The following is a 23,783-nucleotide window of genomic DNA, read 5'->3' as shown; positions in this document are numbered from 1 at the left end:
AGAGAGAAGTGAGGTAGATTAATAATGACGTAACGTGCGGCCGTGAGACCATGTGTGTCAGTAAAGTGTTTCGTTTTGTACACTTCATTATTAATTATTACAGAGTATATATAAATGTCTCTTAGTGACGTCATAACTCCCTTTCTGCGTACAAGAGCGCGCGCTTTGTTTTAGGAGCTTTTGCAAAGATTCGTTGTCCAGCAGCAACAAACTGATCAACAGCAACTTTAATATTAATAATAATAATCAGCAGCGCGAGGGATTATTGTTTCCTCGCGCGCGCGCACGCGCACGAACCCCCGATGTAAAAGGACCTAAAGGGAGTTATTGATCCTGATTTCTTCTTCGCTTGTTTCTCTTCCTGCAGGTCAGGCGCACGCGCTGCTCTCAGACGCGAGAATTCATTGATAGTTATTATTACAAGTATAATAATTATTTATTATAGAGTGTTTGTAGACTATCAATCCCCACTGAGACAAATGTGAGAGGTATTATATTGAGGAGAATAAATCTAATTGGCTTGACTTCATATTTATTTAATATTGCATATAGTATTTATTAACAGAATTCTATTCTAATATTTAGTATTTATTATAAGTATTTTATGTGTATATTTAATATTTATTATAAGTACTTCATGTGTATATTTAGTATTTACTATAAGTATGTTATGTGTATATTTAGTATTTATTCTAAGTATGTTATGTGTATATTTAGTATTTATTGTAAGTATTTTATGTTCATATTTAGTATTTATTATAAGTATTATATTTTAATATTTAGTATTTATTCTAAGTTTTCTATTGTCATATTTATATTCATCATCAGTGTTCTACATATTTCATTGCTGTTAGAAATAACTCTTCTTATATATTTTAGTTTTTACTCTCCAACAGAAATATTTAACTGTTTTAAAATTAAATTATTGAATTAGTTTTTAATGAATCGAATAATTTTCCTCCTATAAATATTTGAAGTTCATTCTGCGTCTTTGTTTACATCAAAGAGTAAAAACTGTCTGTGAAATCGAGTAAACAGATGTTTATTATATAATTATATAATTATATTCTTATGTATGTATTGTTATAAATCTACATTTAAGATCTACATCTAAACCAGTTTATTTATTAACATGATGTTCATTATTATTAATGAACGCATCAGCACACCTGTCACCTGCACGAGACTTTACCCACAATCCTTAGAGAGGAACAACCTTCTGGGGGTCTGTGGGTGTCTGTGGGGGTCTTGGGGCTTTGGGGGTCTTTGGGGGTCTTTGGGTGTCTTTGGGGGTCTCGGCCCCGGCGGACCGACCCGGACCTGCACGAGGAGGCCAGAGGTCATACACACACCTCAATAACTCAATAACACGGTTTATTCTTCTCATATTGTGTTGTGCAGATTAATGTGAGAGACTGCAGACTCCGGGGTTCCGTGAAGGCCACATGGTGGACCCAGGTCCGGATCACGGATCCTCTTCCAGGACCCGCGTCTCCCTCCGCGGCCATTGGACGAACCGCCGCGTCTCTCTCTCTTCCTGCTCACTTCCCATTGGACCGCGGCTCGGTTTGACAGAGAGGGAGAGAGAGAGAGAGAGAGAGAGGGAGAGAGAGAGAGAGAGGGAGAGGGAGAGAGAGAGGGCCGGCCCCCTCTGCGCCTGAAGGAGAAGAAGAAGAAGAAGACGAAGAAGAAGAAGGAGAAGAAGGAGAAGAAGAAGTGAGTCTCAATCAGCGCGAGCTTCGGGGCGCAGAGAGAGACCGGAGCCGCGGAGAGGACGCACGCACAGGATCGGACGGGACGGAGAGCCGCGCGCGCACCGCACCACTAACACACCGATCCTGCCCGGACTCGAGCTCGCGCGCCGCGGCCGGGATGGCACAGCGGGCCGGCCACAGCCTCACGGTCTGCGGACTACTTTGGACTCTCCGCTGAGCTCGCGCTGCTCTGAACTCTGACGCGCGCGCGGTGCGGTTTTTTTCTTGGTTTCATTTTTTGGACGCACGGAAAAGGACTTTTTATTTGATTTAATTTTGTTCCACCTCCTCTTCCTCCTCTTCCTCCTCCTCCTCCTCCTGCCCGGCCCCGGGTGGATCTGACAGACATGAGTGAGAGGAGGCGCTCTGCCGCCGCCCTGAGCTCGCGCGCCCACGCGTTCTCCGTGGAGGCGCTGATCGGCTCCAACAAGAAGCGCAAGCTGCGCGGCTGGGAGGAGAAGGAGCTCGGCCTGTCCATGGAGAGCCTGGCGGCGGACGGAGAGGAGCCGGCGCACTGCCTGGACATGGACCCGGGTCAGTGCGGCGCCGCGCGCGCACACACACACACACACACACACACACACACACACACACACACACACACACACACACACACAGCGCGACGCGGAGCATGGACACGCGCAGCTGCTTGGGGGGGGAAGAGGGGGGGTCTGCTGTCAGGACACATGACACAACAACGTGTATCAGGATGAACACAGTGACTAAAAGTATTTCACTCTAACGCGGAGCGCGTGGACCAATCAGAACCTCTGAGTGTTGTAACCATGACGTGAGTCAGTCATGATGTCCGGATGACTTTCATTCCAGAAATCATGAAATGCGCATAAAAAAATACGGTTTCTGCGCATAACGTCAGATGAGTTCTCACCAACCAGAGGGCCTCTTTGAAGCGCGAGACACGTTTTAAGGCTTAAAGTAAGGACTTGTCTTAGTATTAAATCAGTTTTAAAAAATTCAAATAAAATGTGTTTAGAGATCAACAACAAACATCCGCGTGGAGTTAAATAGTCCGCCGGAATAATAACAACAACGTTTCAGAAAAAATATGATTAAGATGTTTTTTTATTGGAGTAAAGTTATGTGACTAATTATAGATGTATTTTGTATTAGTTAATTTTCTCTTAAATATCTTCATAACAAACCCGCGTGACGGGATGTTTTGTTGTTTTGTTGTTGTTGTTTTTTTGCAACAACCACAAATATGTGAGCAGTTAATTTCTCATTTCGGAAATGTTTTTATTCACTCATTCAATTGAATACATTTGCATCAACTTAAACTTGAATTATAATTGTTTTCACATCAACTATTATATTATTATTATTATTAATAATATTATATTATACTATTATATTATAATATAATATTATTATTATTATTATTATATTCTGTGCTTTCCACTTCTGGCAGAAACTCAGTTACAACTTTAGAAGATGAAGTTCCGCAACAATTATAAATGAATACTGCTCGTGAAGATTATGAATATTTAGAAATGGACCCTTATTCATTATTAATGATTAATTATTAAATACTTAATGAGGTTAAATGTGCAGACAGCTGGCAGCGGGCACGCGGAGCCGCGCGGCCTCGTGAGGGAGATGCAACGTGAGGTCAATCAATTGTTTAGGGAGAGAAGGGAAGTTGATGTTGTTGTTGTTGTTGTTGTTGACGGTAAACTGTCTAATGAGGGAGGTGAGGCTTCAGCTTGTTTTAAAAACAAAAACAATAATCCAGAAAAAGGGAAGTCTCGGACTTCTTTCTCTTCGTTATGTTTCTGTCTTGGAGAGTTTTTAGTGTTCGTGTCTAAATGACCCCCCCCCCCCCCCCGGTCCCCCTCATTAGCGGACCGGGTGCCGGTCCAGCGGGGTCCCGGTCGGTCTGGGGAACAGAGAGTCTCTGTGATCCAGAGGAATCCTTCGAGGAGGGATTTGTTTTATTTGCTCAGCCGAGGCCGCAAACCGGCCGGCCGCAGGACTCGTTTATGACCCTGCAGCAGGAACCACCGCGTCACCTTCACGAGATACACAAGGACATGTTGTGTAGCTCAATGTGTTGTTATTATTATTGTTGTTGTTATTATAACGGTTCCATGTCCAAAAGGCGACACGTTACCGTTTTTACGCACAGATTACGCACGGGACCAACTCCTCTCCAACACCTGCGACCTCCCCGCGCGGCAGCTCCTCTGGAGTCTCCGCGGCTCCGGAACTAGAGCCGAGACTGAAACCACCCAAAGGTCCGTGAAACACGCGCGCGCGTGCCGAGGGAACAGGTGTGATTGATGACTCACGTCACGCTCCACGTCAGAAACGTCAACTTCCCTTTCTGTAACCAAGAAAGAAAAAAGCACATTTATGAAGTCTCAGAGGAAAACAGAGAAGATAAAACAAGAAACATTTTATTAAAGCTTCTCTGAATTCAAACCGGATTTATTTTGTGTTTTAAGCATCAAAAAGAGTAAAATAATAAGTATTTAATTTATCTGTCGACAGAAGCTCTTTATAAATCATTTTAAATCACTTTAAAAACTAAAGTATCATCACAAAACAATGTTCAGATAAATAACTATAAATATAAATATTATAGGGCTAAATTACTCAATTAAAAATACTTATAACTTAAGAACATCGACTCTAAAATACTGACGTCATCAAAAGCACTTGTTATCTCTATAATATGAATATGTATAATATCTGTATTCAGTGTAAAGTACAGCTCGTGACCTTTGACCCTTAGACCGTTTGAGGGACATCAGGCTCTATTGAATCAGACCAATTAGAGGCCTTCAAATCAGCCTGGTGGAGCTGATTGGGCCCTGAAACCGCAAGATGTGGTTTGTGTGTGTGTGTGTGTGTGTGTGTGTGTGTGTGTGTGTGTGTGTGTGTGTGTGTGTGTGTGTGTGTGTGCGTGTGTGCGTGTGTGTGTATGTGTGTGTGTGTGTGAGGCTAACCACAGCACCTTTTTTAGCTCAGCAATAATACATTTTATTAATTCAGGCTTATTCAAAACAAACTGGAGTTGGTTTAAATTAAATTAAATTAAATTAACGTCAGTTGTATTAAACTCATCGTTGTTGACGACTCGCTGGCTCCGTTTACTAAAGTATTGTTTATTTACACCAATGAAGATTTATGCTGCTGTTTGTTTATCTGCAGCTCAGATAAACACATACATAAATACATATCTATATATATATATACATAAATACATACATATATGTATTTATATAAATATAAATATATAGATATGAGACTTTCCTTTCTCTCTGGAATGCCCGTTCCCTCGAAGTATATATATATATATAAATGTATTTGTTAATCATATATATATATATATATATTTGAATATATGTATATATGTATATATATAAATACATATATATTTTTTAACATATGTATCATTTATATATTAATTTTATATAAATGTGTTCATCTATATATATATATAGATGAACACATTTATATCAAATGAATAAAAATTGTAATCATATATATATATTTTAATATATGTATATATATAAATACATATATTTTTTAATATATGTATTTTTTATATATTCATTCAAATGTGTTCATCTATATATATATATATATATATATATACTTTAAATGTTAAATCTTATAACAGTAAATAAATAATCTCAGGAGGATAAATTTATTTTGTGTTCCAGATGTTTACAGAAATTTTTTCTTTTCTTTATAATATAATAAACCTCTAAAGCTCATGTTGAGTTTTCAGTTCAACAAAATCAGTTAAAAAAAAATCTTTATTATTTAAAATTACTGAACAACACAACATTAAATATCGCTGTAATTATAGTTTAAAAGTAATTACATATTAAAACATGGCTTTAAGTTTAATTAACATTAATGTTCTCGGTAAATATGGAAATAACAACACAAACATATTTTACTCACATTTTATCTAAGTTAAAAAAATAAAACGTTTCAATCAAGATATTCATGTTATTTATTAGAAATATACAGATGTTATATATTATAGTTTATCTGTATATATTTATATATTCCAGATGTTATATGTTATAGTTTATTTGTATATATCTATATATTCCAGATGTTATATATTATAGTTTATTTGTATATTTATATCTTCCAGATGTTATATATAATATTTTATTTGTATATCTTTATATCTTCCAGATGTTTTGTCTCCTGAGTGAAACTTTATTCTCTTTTCAAATTATGAATCTTTCACAAATGTCGAACATTATTTTATTAATAAATAAAGTGACGCCAACGAGCTGTTGACGTCTCAGAGTCAGAGACACGAGGAGGGAGGAGAGAGGAGGGAGGGAGGAGAGGAGAGGAGAGGAGAGGAGGAGAGAAATGAGGCGTCCATCTTCCTCCTGCATACCCTCCTCCTCTCCTCTCCTCTTCTCCTCCTCTCCTCTTCTCCTCTTCTCCTCCTCTCCTCTTCTCCTCCTCTCCTTCATGTTCTGCTCAATAAAAAGCAGAGTGAGTGTAACTCTGTTTACTGTCTGAGGATTAGGAGGCTCATGCGGGAGGAGAGCTCCACTTCCGGTTGGGGGGGGGGGGCAGCTTTATTTAGAGAAGCAGAAGAAGAGGAACGTGGTCACGTGACAGTCTTCTCCGCGGCTGCAGTGACACTGGAAGGAGACGATGGAAACCCTCTCTCTGTGGTCATTCCTCGCCTCCTTTCCTCCTTTCCTCCTCGCCTCCTTCCCTCAACCCCTCTCTCCTCTCCCGGTTCCTCGGGGGTTCCGGGACCCGGTCCAGGGGCTCCGGGACCCGGTCCCGCCTCCCTCCCGTCAAGGGGCTCCCAATAAATAACAAGTTATTAGATTCATGTTTTTTTTGGGTGGAGGAGAGAAGACGGATCACGTGGTGGTCGGGGGGGGGGGGGGGGGGCTCCGAGGTGTTTGACATCCCAGCTGGATAAACCAGAACTGGTTCCGTGATACTTGACCCCGTAACGTAGTTTCGCACGCGCGTCAGGAGAGTGATGCGCGCGAGGAACGCGTTACTCATATTGATCTTTAATTTCCTGTTTCACTTTAAATAAAGACTTCTTCTTCTTCTTCTTCTTCTTCTTCTTCTTCTTCTTCTTTATTTGGGTTTATGTTGCGCCACATTGTCCAGTTATGAGCCAATGAGGAGGCTGACGTCCCTCTTGATGACGTCATGCTGGTTCGGGTTCAGGATGGAGGGAACTAGTCTTGTTAAAACCAGGTCCAGAACGAGCGCGTGAGGGGGGGAAATGCGTTACGCAACGTGGACTCACGGCCCACGAGCTGCACGGGGAACCGGACCAGCGACCCAAACCGCTCCTCCCTCGTGCCAAGTCTCATGCCCCCCCCCCCCCCCGGCCCCCCTCTAACCCCCAGACTCGGAGGCGAGTCCCGGCTCGGACGGAGAGGGCCTGGCCGAGAGGACCTCGTGCTCCTTCGGCTCCCCCGCCGGACTGGCCCCGGTACCGGGGCCCCCCGGCGCCGCGTGCAGCGAGCCGCCGGCCCCGGCCTCCATGGAGGAGATCCAGGTGGAGCTGCAGTGCGCGGACCTGTGGAAGCGCTTCCACGACATCGGCACCGAGATGATCATCACCAAGGCCGGCAGGTAGGACGCGCGCGCGCATGCGCACAAACACGATCATTGTGCGTGAACGTTATTGTTTATTTAGTTGAAGAGCAAACAGAAACAAACAAGTTCCTCAACATTCATATACAAATGTATTTATTATGGAATAATATTATTACACACGTTCAGCGCGCATGCGTAGATGCGTCAGACGCGCAAACAAGCGCTTCATTCACATTAACAGACACGTAGCAGCTGGAAACACGGACACACGTGCACGCGCTCGCACGCGCGCGCACACACACACACACACACACACCTCTGAGCCGCTTTTGAAGGGTGTTAACGCGCTGCACGTGCAGCCTCTCCCTCGTGCCGCGGCGGGTTCCGACCCGGGTTCCGGGCTGCTCGCGCGCGCTCTGACAAACCGGAGCGCGTGCGTGGCGCCGAGGTGAGAATATTCTTTAAAACTCTTTATGGGATCAGACTTTACTTCCTATTTAAATCACCCTCTGGCCCACTTTATTACATTCATTTTCTTTTATATTTTATGAAATATTTATTCTTGCAAAATAGCAAAAATATAATAAAACGTGACGTCTTAATAAAGGACATCTTTGTTCATCCAGAGTGTTTTTAAAACATAATTAAACTCCCCAGAAGGTCGTTTTATTCATAATGCGTGTTTATATTTGGAATAATTGTTTTATTATTATTCTGCTCTCAGTTTGGTACAAACTACTTAACTTTATGAATTAGGTTTAAATTGGTAATCAGCTCATAAATAGGAATACACATATATATATTAATACGTGGTTCTGGCCGCTGGCGCCTGTAATAAGCTCATAAATCCGGACTGCGTCCTCATTAAGGAGATTTATGAGCTCCAAATGAAAACGCAGCGTTTGAAGTGAATGAAATATAGAAACGTCTCCTAATAAGCTCTATTCCTCCATTCATTAACCGGTTATTTGTATTGACAGTTTTTTTATTTACGACGAGATAAAAAGCCGCGGTTACAGAAAGAGTAACTCAGAGGTCAGAGGTCACGAAGACGTGGAACAGAAACAAAACGACCGCTCGGGGAAAGTTCACGAGATGAGAGGAAATGTGTTTCTGGTCATGAAAAGAGCAACTTTACATTGTTTTCAATATATATAAAAATCATTTAAAGAAAAGTCATTTTAAAGATAAACGCTCATGTTCAGGGTTTTAATGATTTATCTGATTTAATTAAATACATTTAAAGATTCTCATTTAATAAAAAGACTTTCCTCACTTGTCTTCCTTCAAGTTAAAGACATCGTCGTTCTTTGTTAATGTTGTTAACCACCTGGAACAATATTAAAAATATAAACATGTCAAATCTCACTACTTGTATGAATTATACTCCTCAATTAATAATCATATTATATTCAGTTTATTCAGCTATTTGTGCCATTTAATCCAGTTATGATTATGTCTGCATGCTCAAATATTTATGATAATCAACAAATCATTGACAACCATCCGATCGGTGCAAGGAAATATAATATATATATATATATGTTAATGTAATTTTATATAAAGAAATAAAGAAATATATCTCTATATATATATAAATATATATATTTTTCATATATATATATTTATATATATATATTTATGTATTTCTCTTGACGCTTTTATATGAACAAACGGGACTGTTCACAAGTGATGAATAAATGTAGTTAATATTTTAATTTTTAAAAAGCACCAAGGACCAAAAATAAAACGTTTAAATACGAGTCAAAGTATTTTTCAAGTGAACAAAACAAATACATAAATACATATACTGATGGCTTTACGTGGATGATTATGAACATTATCAAAACATATATAATATACTTTAAATACTTTTCCATTAAACATTAAATATATGATGCACAGTGTTTAGCAGAACTTGTTGATGTTGTTTTTCTGATTTAGTGTCTTTTGATGGTTTATGATATATAAAATGCTTTTGCTAATAAACCTTTGCAAACGTCTTTTTCGCCTAAAAATATGTATTTATTTAAATTTCTTTGCATTTATAATATATATTTTTCATCAAACCTTTTTTCACGTCAGGAAGGGAACCGCTTGATTAAATCAGAGAACCTGAGTGCAGTCAGGAAACAGCTGTTGACAGTGTTTATCACTCTTATGACTTCTCCATCAGGAGGATGTTCCCCGCCATGAGGGTGAAGATCGCCGGCCTGGACCCCCACCAGCAGTACTACATCGCCATGGACATCGTGCCCGTGGACAACAAGAGATACAGGTCAGCTCACACCACACCTCCTATTCATTTAACTCCTCCCACAGAGTCGCCAAATTGCAGCGACTTCATTGGTTTTGTGGTTTTCGCCGAGAATCTTGGGGGGGGTTAAAAAGCGCTGACTCGTGTTTCTCTGCTCGGCCACAAGCTGCCGAGCTTTGAGAGCGAGGTCCGCAGCTGGAGAGCACCACTGGATGCTCTTCTCCTGGATGGTCCTGAAACGTGTTGACCCCCTGTCGGGTTTAGCATGCACCGACAACCAGAGGAGTCGCCCCCTGGTGGTCAGGAGAGAGAATGCACATGAAGCATAGACTTCTATACAACCAGAGGAGGCGCCCTCTGGTGGTCAGGAGAGGGAATTCAGCTTTAACACATGAAGCATAGACTTCTATACAACCAGAGGAGTCGCCCCCTGGTGGTCAGGAGAGGGAATTCAGCTTTAACACATGAAGCATATACTTCTATACAACCGTGTGATGTTTTTTGCGAGCCTTGGTAACTTTATAGCAGTAAATGAAACAAAATATATTAATTCTGTTTCATTCATTTGTTACGACCGCTGCGAAAGACGTTCCCGTCGTCGTCTCCGTGGCAACGCGCTCAGAAAGCATAGTTTCCTTCGGCCTCGGCGAAGGACGTAAGTATCCATCATGAGACCGATGTCTGCCGAGGTTGAAGTGTATTCATGTTCCCGGGTCGGCCAACGCTCAGCGCTCACGGTGGATGACGGAGACGGAGACGGGGGTCCGAAGTGAGGCGTACGCAAAAGAAACCGTTCGCCAATGTCGTCTTCTTAGTGTTATGACAGAAGTGAGCTCTGTGAGGTCCTGAAGCCGCGAGAGGCCGTGTGGCGAGGAGGTGGCGTTATGCCGGGAGAGGAGGGCGGAGTCTGGAGCCGGAGACGCTTGTTTCTGAGCTCCTTCCAGGCGTAGAGAGTTCAGCCCCTGAAGCAGCTCCTCCCTCCTGGAGGAGCGAGGGATGAACCTTGTTCAGCAGAGATGGGAGTTATTAATCTGAAAGAATAAGGATGGAAATGAACTCAATATTTTCCAAATCCACAGAGAAGCCGACGAGGCGTTGACGCCGGCTCGTGGTTGTTTTTCGTCATTTGTCCAAATCCGTGCCGCCTCGCTGCAAACCTCAGAAATGTTGGACGTCAACAGTTGAAGTTCTGAGTTGAAACAACGCGCGACACGTAGAGCGTCCGTTGAGCGCCGGCGCTCAAACACACGACTTTCACCCAGGAGCCGCCGCTCGGGGCTTAGCCGAAGTGTTACATGATATTTTGTGGATCACGTATTTTTAAAACAGCTGGTCACTGTAGTTTATATCAAACGTTACTAAAGCTACGCGAGTTACGTTAGGGACGTGTTTTCAAAGTTACGTGTTTTTAAAGTTACGTGTTTTTAAAGTTACGTGTTTTCAAAGTTACGTGTTTTTAAAGTTACGTGTTTTCAAAGTTACATTTGTGACGTTTTTTCAAAGTTACGTGTTTTTAAAGTTACGTGAGTTCCGATAGTAAAGTGTTTTAAAGTTAGGTTTTTCCCGTACAGTTTCCATACTTAAAAAAAAGAAGTTTTGGTCTTCATAAGTATACAAAAAGGCAGACACACACACACACACACACCTGGGTACTCTGAACTCAGACTTAGCCTGATTTAACTTAATCCTGACTCCAATAAACTTTTATAGTCGTGAGCGTCGGAATTTATTTTCTCATTAAACTGTTGGTCTAAATATATAAATAGAAAAACACACACATACATAATGACACAGAGTCAGTTGGTATTTATATTGTTATACTTGTGAGGACGTCGTTACAAACACAGACAACCTAAACTCAATTTAAACCAACTCCACTGACCCTAATCCCACGAACACTAATCCTCCTCTACAACTGTCATTTATCCGCCTTTGTGTGAAGCCATTTGGTCTGCATAAGGATCCACACACACACACACACACACACACACACGCTGTGTTGGTCTTCTCTTACAAACTCAGAACACACACACCAGTCAACCCTGACTGGTAATTCAATAGCAATATTTACTCTGTCAGTACAGTAATCCAATATACAGCCTCGGTTTGGCAAGCGTGTGTGTGTGTGTGTTTTTATGTGCATGCCTGTGTGTGTGAGGAGCGCACACACACACACACTGATTGTTGAGTGTGGGTGTATTTGTGTGTCTGTGGGAGGAAGACGGAATGAGAGTGTATAGTGTGTGGTTTAGTCAGCTGTGTGGTTTGGTGTTGGCTGAGGAGGGAAGGAGCCCCCCCCCTCTGTCCAGTCGGGGTGTCACATAAAGTCCAGTCCTTATTGATCGTGCCGGGTGCCAGATGGCAGATTTATGGAAGATGAAAGCCGGCGGACTAATCAGATTTCCAGTCCTGAAGTTTCCTGGTTGCTTAACACTTTCCCTGCTACGCCGAGCGGGACGCCGGAAATTACAGAACCGCCTGGCAACATCCGCGTGAGTGTGTGTGATTGTGTGTGTGTGAGTGTGTGTGATTGTGTGTGTGTGAGTGTGTGAGTGTGTGAGTGTGTGTGTGTGAGTGTGTGTGAGTGTGTGTGATTGTGTGTGTGTGTGTTAAGGTCAAAAGTCAGAGCTGAGGTGTGTGTTATGAAGTCAGAAACAAGCAGGTACTTAAGGTCCGCTGCTCCACAGTGTTACATGTTCATATGAATTAAAAACTATTTTACATCTTTATGTTAAAAAAAAGTTTATTTAATATTTATAATAAGTTTTTATCGCTGTTGACTTAAGAAAAGTCGGAACACCGGCCCTTTAAAATAATACAGGAAATAAAACAGATCGTTCACTTTTTAGAGTTCGGGGGAAAAAAATATTAACAGTCATACATCAGCTTTTCATAAGTCACCCGTAGACTTCTATACAACCAGAGGAGTCGCCCCCTGGTGGTCAGGAGAGAGAATGCAGCGTTAACACATGAAGCATATACTTCTATACAACCAGAGGTGTCGCCCCCTGGTGGTCAGGAGAGAGAATGCAGCTTTAACAAATGAAGCATAGACTTCTATACAACCGTGTGATGCACCTTCCGCCAAAAAAAAATCCTCGTTTGTGTAAACATTCCTGGCAATAAAACTGTTTCTGATTCTGATTCTGATTCTGATGTTTGTTCCGAGCCTTAGTAACTCTGGAGTAAATGAGTACAAGCTGTGGACATGAACCGGATTAAACAACTGGTTTATTGGGGTTTGAACACCTCCTAGAAGTTTCCAATATGGCGGCCAGAGGGTGTGTGTGTGTGTGTGTGTGTGTGTGAATTATACACACACACACACACACACACATACATACGTGTGTGTGTGTGTGTGTGTGTGTGTGTGTGTGTGTGACAGGGCAGTGGAGGCAGTGAGGTCTCTTTCAGGAGTGATGACTCTGACTCTGAGCAGCCAGAACTAAAGACAACCAGCTGCTTCACACTCGCTCTCCTCCTCTCAGTCTCAAGCTCGCTCGCCCGCTCTGTGTTCCTCCTCCTCCTCTTCTTCCTCCTCCTCTTCCTCCTCCTCCTCTTTCTCCACCTCCTCTTCCTCTTATCCGTCCTCCAGGTCCTGATGACTTTCTTTACCTTGCTGCCCCTTTTCTCTGCCCATGCATTTCTTTCTTATAACCCATTCCCTCCTTTCCTTTGTCCTTTCCTTTGTCCTTTCCTTTGTCTTTTCCTCACTCAAACAATGCCCTTGCCCCCCCCCCCCCCCCCCCCCGCTGTTTAACGGGACTCGACGCCCCGAAACTCACACACGTCATCAAAATGTTACGGCTCTGCTTAATTGAAAAGTATGTGGTGTGTGTGTGAGAGTGTGTGTGTGTGTTGGTGAGTGTGTGTGTCTGTGTGTGTTGGTGTGTGTGTGTTGGTGAGTGTGTGTGTATGTGTGTGTGTGTGTGTGTGTGTGTTGGTGAGTGTGTGTGTGTGTGTGTGTTGGTGAGTGTGTGTGTCTGTGTGTGTGTGTGTGTGTGTGTGTGTTGGTGAGTGTGTGTGTGTGTTGGTGAGTGTGTGTGTCTGTGTGTGTGTGTGTGTGTCTGTGTGTGTGTGTGTGTGTGTGTGTGTATGTGTGTGTGTGTCTCTGTGTGTATGTGTGTCTATGTGTGTATGTGTGTGTGTGTGTGTGTATGTGTGTGTGTGTGTGTGTGTGTGTGTGTGTGTGTGTGTGTGTCTCTGTGTGTTAGTAGTGTGTGTCTGTGTGTGTGTGTGTCTGTGTGTGTGTGTGTTAGTGTGTGTGTCTGTGTGTGTGTGTTGGTGAGTGTGTGTGTGTGTGTGTGTGTGTTGGTGAGTGTGTGTGTCTGTGTGTGTGTTGGTGAGTGTGTGTGTCTGTGTGTGTGTTGGTGAGTGTGTGTGTCTGTGTGTGTGTGTGTTGGTGTGTGTGTGTTTGTGTGTGTGTGTGTAGTGTGTGTGTATGTGTGTGTGTGTGTGTGTGTGTATGTGTATATGTGTGTGTGTGTATGTGTGTGTGTATGTGTGTGTGTATATGTGTGTATGTGTGTGTGTGTATATGTATGTGTATATGTGTGTGTATGTGTGTATATGTGTGTATGTGTGTGTGTGTGTATGTATATGTGTGTGTGTGTGTGTATGTGTGTGTGTATGTGTGTGTCTGTGTGTGTGTTAGTGTGTGTGTGTATGTGTGTCTGTGTGTGTGTGTGTTGGTGAGGGTGTGTGTCTGTGTGTGTGTGTGTATGTGTGTGTGTGTGTGTGTGTCTGTGTGTGTGTGTGTGTGTGTGTGTGTGTGTGAGTGTGTGTGTGTGTGTGTTGGTGAGTGTGTGTGTGTGTGTGTTGGTGTGTGTGTGTCTGTGTGTGTGTGTGTGTGTGTCTGTGTGTGTGTGTGTATGTGTGTGTGTGTGTGTGTGTGTGTGTGTTGTGTGTGTGTGTGTGTGTGTGTGTCTGTGCGTGTGTGTGTGTGTTTGTGTGTGTGTGTGCATGAAAAACAATAAACAATATGCGCACACGGTCCGTAAGCCGTGTTGCGAGTGTTTTGGCGCCGCGGCCTCGGAGGAACGCCAAAACACAATTTACACGTTTCAAAACATTTTTGGTAACTTCCTGTTCATCGCAGTTTAGATGTTTAAAGGTTGCGTGACACGGGAAACTTACACGATGTTAATTCACACATTTGTGTTAAGAAAAGTTTATTTACTTCACACATAATATAATTATTAATAATGATTCATTCATGTTTCATGTTTCCTTCATTAAAATAAAGTTGACGATACTTTGAATGTAAAAAGAATTAATTGACAAAATGTTCACACATTGTAAAAAATAAAACCTTTTATTGTGGAAATCTTAATCTCCACTTCCTGTTTCTAAAAATAAGAAAAATATCGATTTTGCCACGATAAAACGCGCAATTAAATAATTATTAATTATTGATTCATCTTTAAAATCAAGTATAAAGTTTGTGTATTTTTATTCCCTCCGTCTCGTCTCCCAGGTGTTCTGTCCCGTGTTAAGCTTCCCCCTCTCTCTCGTCTTGCAGGTACGTGTACCACAGCTCCAAGTGGATGGTGGCGGGTAACGCCGACTCCCCGGTGCCGCCGCGGGCCTACATCCACCCGGACTCCCTGGCCTCGGGGGACACCTGGATGCGGCAGGTGGTGAGCTTCGACAAGCTGAAGCTCACCAACAACGAGCTGGACGACCAGGGACACGTAAGGGTCACGCCCCCCGAACACGAGCCAACCGACACGGCGGAGCCGCACAACGTTTATTTTATACGCGGCAAAAAAAAGAACGGAAAAAAAAGAGAACTTTTGAGCCAAAGTTTCCTCTGAGTTTGATATTTCCCATGGACCTCAAACGCAACGTGCGACAAAGAGAACGCAGTTTAGAGCTTTCAATGCGTTTTAATGGGATTGTGGTTTTGACTTTTTTTTTAAAAATGCGCCTCACAAATCACTCGACTTGAAGCCGGATGAATCGGATCCGTGTTTCTTAAAGCGACGGCGCTCTGGACCGCGTGACGGAGACGATGATGGCTTCCTCAGCCCGCGACGCTCAGCCGGTGATTTATGGCCTTCATTTTGAAAACCCTCCACCCCGGAGAGGCCAGCTCCTCCCGTTGCTCCCTCTCTCTCTCTCTTCCCCTCTCTCTCTCGTTTTTTTGGGCGACTTCAATGAAAGTCGACACGGTTTTCCGTCCTTGGCGAGACCCGCCCGCGCCTTCCCGTCCACGCCGACTGGATATTACGCGGTTTAGAGGAGATATTAGAGGTCTGGGATTTGAACCCCCGCCCCCCCTTAAAGGTTCATTTCCTGGTGGAACCGGGTTCCTGAGAGTCACTTAATGACGGGAGTTGATTTGTGGTTCGGCGGCCGCGGCCTGATTTACGGCCTCGGGAGGTGGCGAGCTCCACGGAGGCTCTGATTGGTCGAGCCGCTCCCGATGTGTCGCGTTCGCGTCCAGTTCCACCGCAACGCGCCGGATTTACTGCGGTCCTTTAATGCACCGTGGGCGAGCGAAGAGCCGGAGGTAGAAACAGTATTATGGGAAAAGGGAGGCGGCATAAAGAGTCGGACCTGATGATGAACTTTCTGGACCCTCGTGTTCAGAACATGCAATAAAGACGAAGAACAATACGTGAAGTTATAAAACGCTCCTCAACCCATCTGATTGTGGGCGGAGCTTAGCGAGTCAAGGCGAGTTGCACGCCGTGTGTGTGTGTCTCGGGCTTTTATTGTGAAAGGGAAGAATAATTGTGGTCTGCTGCCACACACACGTTGAATACGTATTCACGACAAAAAACAACCGTTTGAAAAAATATTATATTATATAATTACAGAGTACTCAAGTAACGTGTAACGGGTACTCGGGTACCGGGTACTCGGGTACTCAGGTACCGAGTACCCGGTATCCAAGTACCCGGTACCTGAGTACCCGGTACCTGGTACCTGAGTACTCGGTAGCTGAGTACCTGAGTACCCGGTACCCGAGTACCCGTTACCCGAGTATCCGGTACCCGTTACCTGAGTACTCGGTACCTGAGTACCCGAGTACCCGGTACCCGTTACACGTTACCTGAGTACTCGGTACCTGAGTACCCGGTACCCGTTACCTGAGTACTCGGTACCCGTTACCCGAGTATCCGTACCCGTTACCTGAGTACTCGGTACCTGAGTACCTGAGTATCCGGTACCCAGTACCCGGTATCCGAGTACCCGGTACCCGACGAGTTGCGTATCTTCCTCTACTTGTTTGTATTTTGTTCTGCCCCCTAGTGGCCAGAAGAGGATCAATTAAGCTTTCAAGACAATAATAATTTTTTTTATAGCACCTACTCATCGTACCGGATTTAAACGACATGTTATGACGTAATACTGAGAACTAAATATTATACATACTGCATGTAGATAAATATTTCGTCTCAAGATAAATATTACAGTCAGTTTGTGCAAAGTGTGACATTTAAAGACCATAAAAGTGAAAGCGAGCCTCAGAAGTCCGACCTGCGTCTCGTTGTTTGAAGTTTCCTGACGCATCGGTTTCATTCAATTCAAAAGATTCAATTATTTGACTTTTTATTTAGTTTTGTTGTGACTGGAAGCTTCGTTGGAGTCTTTGATATCTGCAGATATATTTAGTTGACGAGAGGTCGAGGAGCTGCTTCCAATCAGTCCCCTCCCAGAGGAGACGGCGTGGACGTAATAATAACGTGTGTGTTGTGTTATTGGGGGCGGGGCCTAAATGCTGCCCGGCGCTATCGGGGCTTTTTTCTTCCCTTTTCTTTTCGGAGGCGCCAAAAAGAGGAAAATTAATGAATGAAGCGTCCGTTATTATCTTATTATTTCCAGAACATTCATGTGAACATAAAAGACGAGATTAAAACTCTCGTTTTCCTTTTGTTGAGATATTAGTCCAATATTTTTACAGATGTGATTTTACGATCTCTCATAAACGAGAAACTACTGTCAACTGACATTAATAATACCTTTACTTCATTTGTTTATTAATAAATGTGTATAAATGAGTCTTTGAATGCTGTGTGAACTAACCCCTCTACATAAAGCTTCATGATATATATATATGTATATGTATATATATGTATAATATGTATATATATATATATTATATATATATACATATTAATAAATGTGTATAAATGAGTCTGAATGCTGTGTGAACTAACCCCTCTGCATAAAGCGTCATAATATATATATATATATATATATATATATTTATTAATAAATGTGTATAAATGAGTCTCTGAATGCTGTGTGAACTAACCCCTCTGCATAAGGCTTCATAATATATAGTTTTTATTAAAAAATAAGACTAATAAAAACTTACCCGGTTGATTATTTACATTAAGTCAGTTTTCTAAAATGCTGTTTTTAAAAATGCAAATGAGGAGTTTTTCTAATGTTAACAAATAGACTAAATGAACATGATACATTGTATCCAGATGGTTGATTGATGATGAATCAAATGTAGCGCTTTATATCGTTAAAAAGTCCTTATTATTGTCTCACTTCCTGCTGATGGCGCTCTGACGGGAGGACGCTGAGTCTATCGCTCCACCAGAGGAGAGTCAGGGAGCAGATGTTTCCAATGCAACATCTGGCTTTCATCCTCCGGGCCGCACAGCAACGAGCGGCCCGATGCCGTTGGAGGGCATCGAACCGTCGGAGTCTTTCGTCCTCATCGGATCCGCCTCCTCGCCGTCGCTCAAAAAGGTCCCCCAAAAAAACACCTTCTCTTTCTGTCCCTTGACCCGTTGACCTCCTCGACCTTCGGCGTTCTGATGCGGCGGCGCCGTTAGCGTGCGATCTTATCTGCCGACGTGATTTGAGGTCCGGCTCTTTAAATGCCGTATTTCTGAGACTCCTCCCCCAGCAGAGGCCGAGCTGAGGGACTTTTGGGTTCATTAATCCAGAGCAGGCTGGCGGCCCCTTGGCGAGGGGGGGGGGGGGGGGCGCCGTCTGACGCCTCCGCGCCGCTGTGAGATAATCCTCGGGCCCTCGGCCGTCGCGCCGTGAACTCTGCTCTGTTTTCCCGCCTCGCGTCACGCGGCTCAGAGGAACGACTCAGAGAGGGAACCAGACTTCTCAGTGGGTTCTGGAGACCCGGGTCACTTCCTGACCCCTAATCCTTTAGAGTCCACGCGGAAACCCGCTCGCTCTGCAACCCGAGCACGCAGAAGTTTAACATGTTTGACACGTGTAGCGTGTCACGGAAACTCTAAAGCGTGGGCTTATTGTCGGAAATATATTCACACTTTATATTCAGGTGATAAGCGTTTATAAGTCCTTATGAAGTGCTTATTAACATGTTATTACAAATATATACGTTTATAGCATTATAAACGTATTTATTTATATTTACTATATTATTGTTCTACTTTTTGCTACATGATTAGATTTAGACGCACTTAATTCTATTATCTTGGACTGTATTGATACATATATTTTATTTATATATATTTTATGCATTTATTTTGCATAGTTTTTATATTTGCTTATACATGTTAATACATCCTTCTTATGCACTAATTCACTTTAATAAAGTAGATTAATTTGGACATTTTCAGCAAAAAAAATGCAGCCAAATAATCTCTTAAAAAAAAGGAGCGTAATAAAGTTTTTAATAACATTAATAAAACATTCTGCAGCTGCACAGAGCATATAGATAACTGTTAATAAAGGCATAAAATATGTATGAATACAATATATGAAAAAATATAATGCATAAAATATGTATGAATACAATATATGGATAAAAACAATGCAAAATAAATGCAAACAATATTTATAAATACAATATATGGTTAAAAACAATGCAAAACAATGTAAAATAAATGCATACAAGATTTATAAATACAATATATGTAAAAATATGCCAAATAAATGCATTCAATATGTATAAATACAATATATGTATAAATATAATGCAAAACAATGCAAAATAAATGCATACATTATGTATGAATACAGGATATGTATAAATACGATGCAGAATCAATGCATTCCTGAACTTCTCGCCGTCCTGCAGATCATCCTCCACTCCATGCACAAGTACCAGCCTCGGGTCCACGTCATCCGGAAGGACTTCAGCAGCGAGCTGTCCCAGAACAAGGCGGTGCCGAGCGGGGACGGGGTCAAGACCTTCAGCTTCCCCGAGACCGTGTTCACCACCGTCACCGCCTACCAGAACCAGCAGGTCCGGTTCCCGTCGTTCCTTCAGGAGAACTTTATGGAGACGAAGTTTAGACATAAAGACCTCGTCCTTTGACTGGCATGGCTCCGTGACTCCTAAGACTATGGAGCTAATCACAGTTTATTGACTGTTTAATAACGGCAATAAAAGCCTTTTGAGTTTGTTATAATAGATTATAATCACATTATAAACAATACATTGTTCTATTATAACACATGTATAAGTAGTTATAGGACACTTAACAGTTTGTTGACTGTTTAATAACAACAATAAAAGCATTATAAACTTACCATTTACTATATTATTGTTCAACTTTTTGCAACATGATTAGATTTAGACGTTCTTAATTATGCAATTTATTAACAGTTATCTGTGCAGCCTTATTAATGTTAATAAAAACTTTATTACACTTTCTTTTAGAGATTATTTGGGTGGCATTTTTGTAGCAGATCATTTATTTATATTTTGAGGCAGAAAATGTCAAAAATAATCAGGTTTTTAAATTATGGAGAAATTAGCAGAGTTAAAATGACTTTTACCAAATTTAAGACGTGTTGTCGTATTTAACGTGTTTTATCTCCGCCTGCAGATCACCAGACTAAAGATCGACCGCAACCCGTTCGCCAAAGGATTCAGAGACTCTGGGAGAAACAGGTTCGTCACTGCGTATTGATTATTGATTGTTTTCTTATCTGTGAAAAGACCTTTTGTTTCCTAACGTCTCGAGACAGGTAAGTAGAAATAAAGCGACAAAGGTCTCTGTGGCCTCATTGGTGACGTACATAGCATGTGACGTAGCTACGTAGCATTGGTGCAATGCTCTGGAACATTGGTGCAATGCTATGGAACATTGGTGCAATGCTAACAGTGGCGATGGGGCGACATCTAGGATTTTATCCCAGATTCAAATTCAAAATCAAGCGGCGACGTTTGCAGGCAGAGGTGTACATATACGTCCAAGCTAGCCAACTGTTTACTTATTTTACTACTTTTTAGTTTGTGTCTGTAAAATGTTTCATAAATTCCCCCAAGAAGTTACTATTAGACAACGCCTCATTTGCATATTTAAAGACAACATGTCATAAAACTTGTCACACAATAGCTCCTCCTCTTAGTGCTAGTGAGGTCATCAAACCTTCTTCCTACGCCAGCTGTTGCGTCACGTGCTGATGTCACTCTGACGGAGCGCTCCCATTGGCCGATGACAGGCGGCTCTGGATACGCTTCCTCCTCCCTCCCAGTCCGTCTCTGAATAATCATATTCAACATTTGTGAAGGAGAGGAGGAAGTAGAGGAGGGGGGAGGGGGGGGCACACTGAACCACCACCCCCCCCCCCCCCCCCATCTGGTCTGCATTACTGGCCCCACTGACATCTTTTTTTGGTTCTTCACAACAATGGACGACTTGATTTACGAGCTGGCGTTAAAGTTTCACTGCAGGAAAACGCTACAGATGAAAAGATAACGGAGCGTGAGAGACGGAGGATTAATGCCCCGCCTCCGGTCGGCCATGTTGGACAGACGAGTGGCGTCGCCTGAAAAACTCTTTTCTTTTGTTTACATTCATGTATATTGTTGGTGAGCTCTCTTACTCATTATAGTCATTTAGGAGTTTAATTGATCACTCTGGATAATTTAATTGTTCCCTCCATGAGCCCAAGAGCTGGTAATTGAAATAATTGTAAATAATGTAATAGTATTTTTAGAATTTTTACATGATTATTTATTTAGAATTTCTTTGACAGTTTAATTTGTTAATATAATAATAAGGTGCATAATGCATAACGTATTCATCAATATATTTTTCTAAAGGTTATAAAGTGTGCTTTAGATATTAATACAACAACAAAAACACTTTTGCATTTACAGATTTACTGGATTGCATTTTGAGAATATTATTAAAAAAAATTAATGATTCCAAATTGAAAAGAAAAATATTAAAACAAATAATGGAATTAAATTATTTAAAACGTTAGATTCATAAAATGAAAAGGTGAAAGCAGAATCATTTTTTGTAATCTAATTCTCGGAATAAGAACACGTCTTCCTCATTTTATCTAATGTTTCAGTTTTAAAGGGACGATAGAACAAGAAGCTTGGTGAGTGAATATGATTTTAATAAAGTCCTCTTGCTGGCTCCTTCAGGACCGGCCTGGAGGCCATCATGGAGACCTACGCCTTCTGGAGACCTCCGGTCCGGACCCTGACCTTCGAGGACTTCACCAACATGCAGAAGCAGCAAGGTGCGTGTCGACCAATCACCTCTCGGCTTCTATTCACTAGACCCGCCCCACTCTGCCTCTCATTGGCTGCTACTTGTTTCCTTGTTTTATTTTGAAGGGACAACGTATTTTTTGGTGTGAAAGGATTTAGTCTTGTTTACTCAGGACCGCTGTAGCATCCCATAATACTCCATCCCATAATACTCCATCCCATAATACTCTATCCCATAATACTCCATCTCATAATACTCCATCCCATAATACTCTATCCCATAATACTCCATCCCATAATACTCCAACCCATAATACTCCATCCCATAATACTCTATCCCATAATACTCCATCCCATAATACTCTATCCCATAATACTCCATCCCATAATACTCTCCATCCCATAATACTCTATCCCATAATACGCCATCCCAAAATACTCTCCATCCCATAATACTCTATCCCATAATACTCCATCCCAAAATACTCTATCCCATAATACTCTCCATCCCATAATACTCTATCCCATAATACTCCATCCCATAATACTCTATCCCATAATACTCCATCCCATAATACTCTATCCCATAATACTCTCCATCCCATAATACTCTATCCCATAATACTCCATCCCATAATACTCCGGGACATTCAATTCATTTCAGTTTTGGCCCGGCGGCCATCTCTAAATGCTGGCTGTGTGTTTGTGTGCAGGCGGCAGCACGGGCACCTCTCCCACCGCCTCCAGCACCGGGACCCCCTCCCCCTCCGGCGCCGCCCACCTGCTGTCGCCCTCCTGCTCGCCGCCCGCCTTCCACCTGGCGCCCAGCGGCTTCAACGTGGGCTGCAGGGAGAGCCAGCTGTGCAGCCTGGGCCTGGAGTACCCGGCCTGCGCCCGCGGCAACATGGCGGCGCTGCAGGGCTACGGCGGCCTGGCCGACGGCTCCTACGGCCGGCTGCAGGCGGCGGGCGGCGGGGCGTCCGCTCAGCCGCCCGACTCCTTCCTGCCGCAGAGGACTTCCTCCCTGCACGCCGGCGGAGCCAAGATGGACGCCTACGGCGGCCAGCTGGGCTCCTTCCCGGCCGCCCAGCTTCAGTACGTGATGCAGGCGGGCGGCGGCGGCGGCCCCTCCCCCTCGCCGTCGGGCCCCTCCCCCGCCCACATGTTCGGCGGCGGCGGCCACCACCACGTGCAGCAGGGCTCCTACAACGCCTTCTCCCTGCACAACCCCTACAACCTGTACGGGTACAACTTCCCCCCCTCCCCCCGGCTGGCCGCCAGCCCCGAGAAGCCGCAGGGGGGCCTCCTCTGCTCCGCGGCGCCCGCCGGCGCCTTCGGCGAGCGCCAGTACCTGTCCAACGGGAGCGTGGACGCGATGCACATGATCGGCAACGCCGGCGGCGGCCAGCAGGGCGGCGGCTCCTGCGACGGACGCCAGTACGGCTCCTCCTCTCAGATGTCCATGCACATGGTGTAGGCGGGGGCGGCTGCGGCTGCGGCTGCGGTGGCGGCTGTTGTGGCGGCTGCTGCGGTGGCGGCTGCGGTTGCGGTTGCGGCTGTGGTGGCGGCTGCTGCGGTTGCGGCTGCGGTTGCGGCTGCGGTGGCGGCTGTTGTGGTGGCTGCTGCGGTGGCAGCTGCGGTTGCGGTTGCGGCTGTGGTGGCGGCTGCTGCGGTGGCGGCTGCGGTTGCGGCTGCGGTTGCTGCTGCGGTTGCTGCTGCGGTTACTGCTGCGGTGGCGGCTGCGGTTGCTGCTGCGGCTGCGGTTGCGGCTGCGGTTACTGCTGCG

At 43.5% G+C, this 23,783-nt stretch overlaps 1 protein-coding gene across 2 annotated transcripts; it reads left to right on the top strand.

The window, feature by feature from the left end:
- Nucleotides 1–1,685: 1,685 nt before the first annotated feature.
- Nucleotides 1,686–23,520, top strand: tbx15 (T-box transcription factor 15). Of its 2 annotated transcripts, XM_056436367.1 has the most exons (10): nucleotides 1,686–1,965; nucleotides 2,100–2,288; nucleotides 7,139–7,367; nucleotides 9,508–9,609; nucleotides 15,110–15,281; nucleotides 18,127–18,303; nucleotides 19,619–19,786; nucleotides 20,373–20,437; nucleotides 21,929–22,026; nucleotides 22,711–23,520. In XM_056436367.1, exons 2-10 carry the CDS (start codon nucleotides 2,102–2,104, stop codon nucleotides 23,472–23,474), a joined length of 1,962 nt encoding a protein of 653 aa, XP_056292342.1. In that variant the 5' UTR covers nucleotides 1,686–1,965; nucleotides 2,100–2,101; the 3' UTR covers nucleotides 23,475–23,520. The 2 variants fall into 2 exon arrangements, with proteins under 2 accessions (XP_056292342.1, XP_056292346.1); XM_056436371.1 differs by lacking the exon at nucleotides 18,127–18,303 and having other exon boundaries at nucleotides 1,689–2,288; nucleotides 22,711–23,519.
- Nucleotides 23,521–23,783: the final 263 nt, after the last annotated feature.

This window comes from Pseudoliparis swirei, chromosome 2 (assembly GCF_029220125.1).
Source record: "Pseudoliparis swirei isolate HS2019 ecotype Mariana Trench chromosome 2, NWPU_hadal_v1, whole genome shotgun sequence".
NCBI lineage: Eukaryota > Metazoa > Chordata > Actinopteri > Perciformes > Liparidae > Pseudoliparis > Pseudoliparis swirei.
This window is presented reverse-complemented; position numbering and strand designations above follow the sequence as displayed.

What these genes read in the sequence shown, in the direction of transcription:
- tbx15 (XM_056436367.1), top strand. Translation starts at nt 2,102, where the DNA reads ATGAGTGAGAGGAGGCGCTCTGCCGCCGCCCTGAGCTCGCGCGCCCAC. An exon ending in ATCATCACCAAGGCCGGCAG is followed by an intron (nt 7,368 to 9,507) that starts GTAGGACGCGCG and finishes CTTCTCCATCAG; the next exon opens with GAGGATGTTCCCCGCCATGA. An exon ending in CCTCGCCGTCGCTCAAAAAG is followed by an intron (nt 18,304 to 19,618) that starts GTCCCCCAAAAA and finishes GCCGTCCTGCAG; the next exon opens with ATCATCCTCCACTCCATGCA.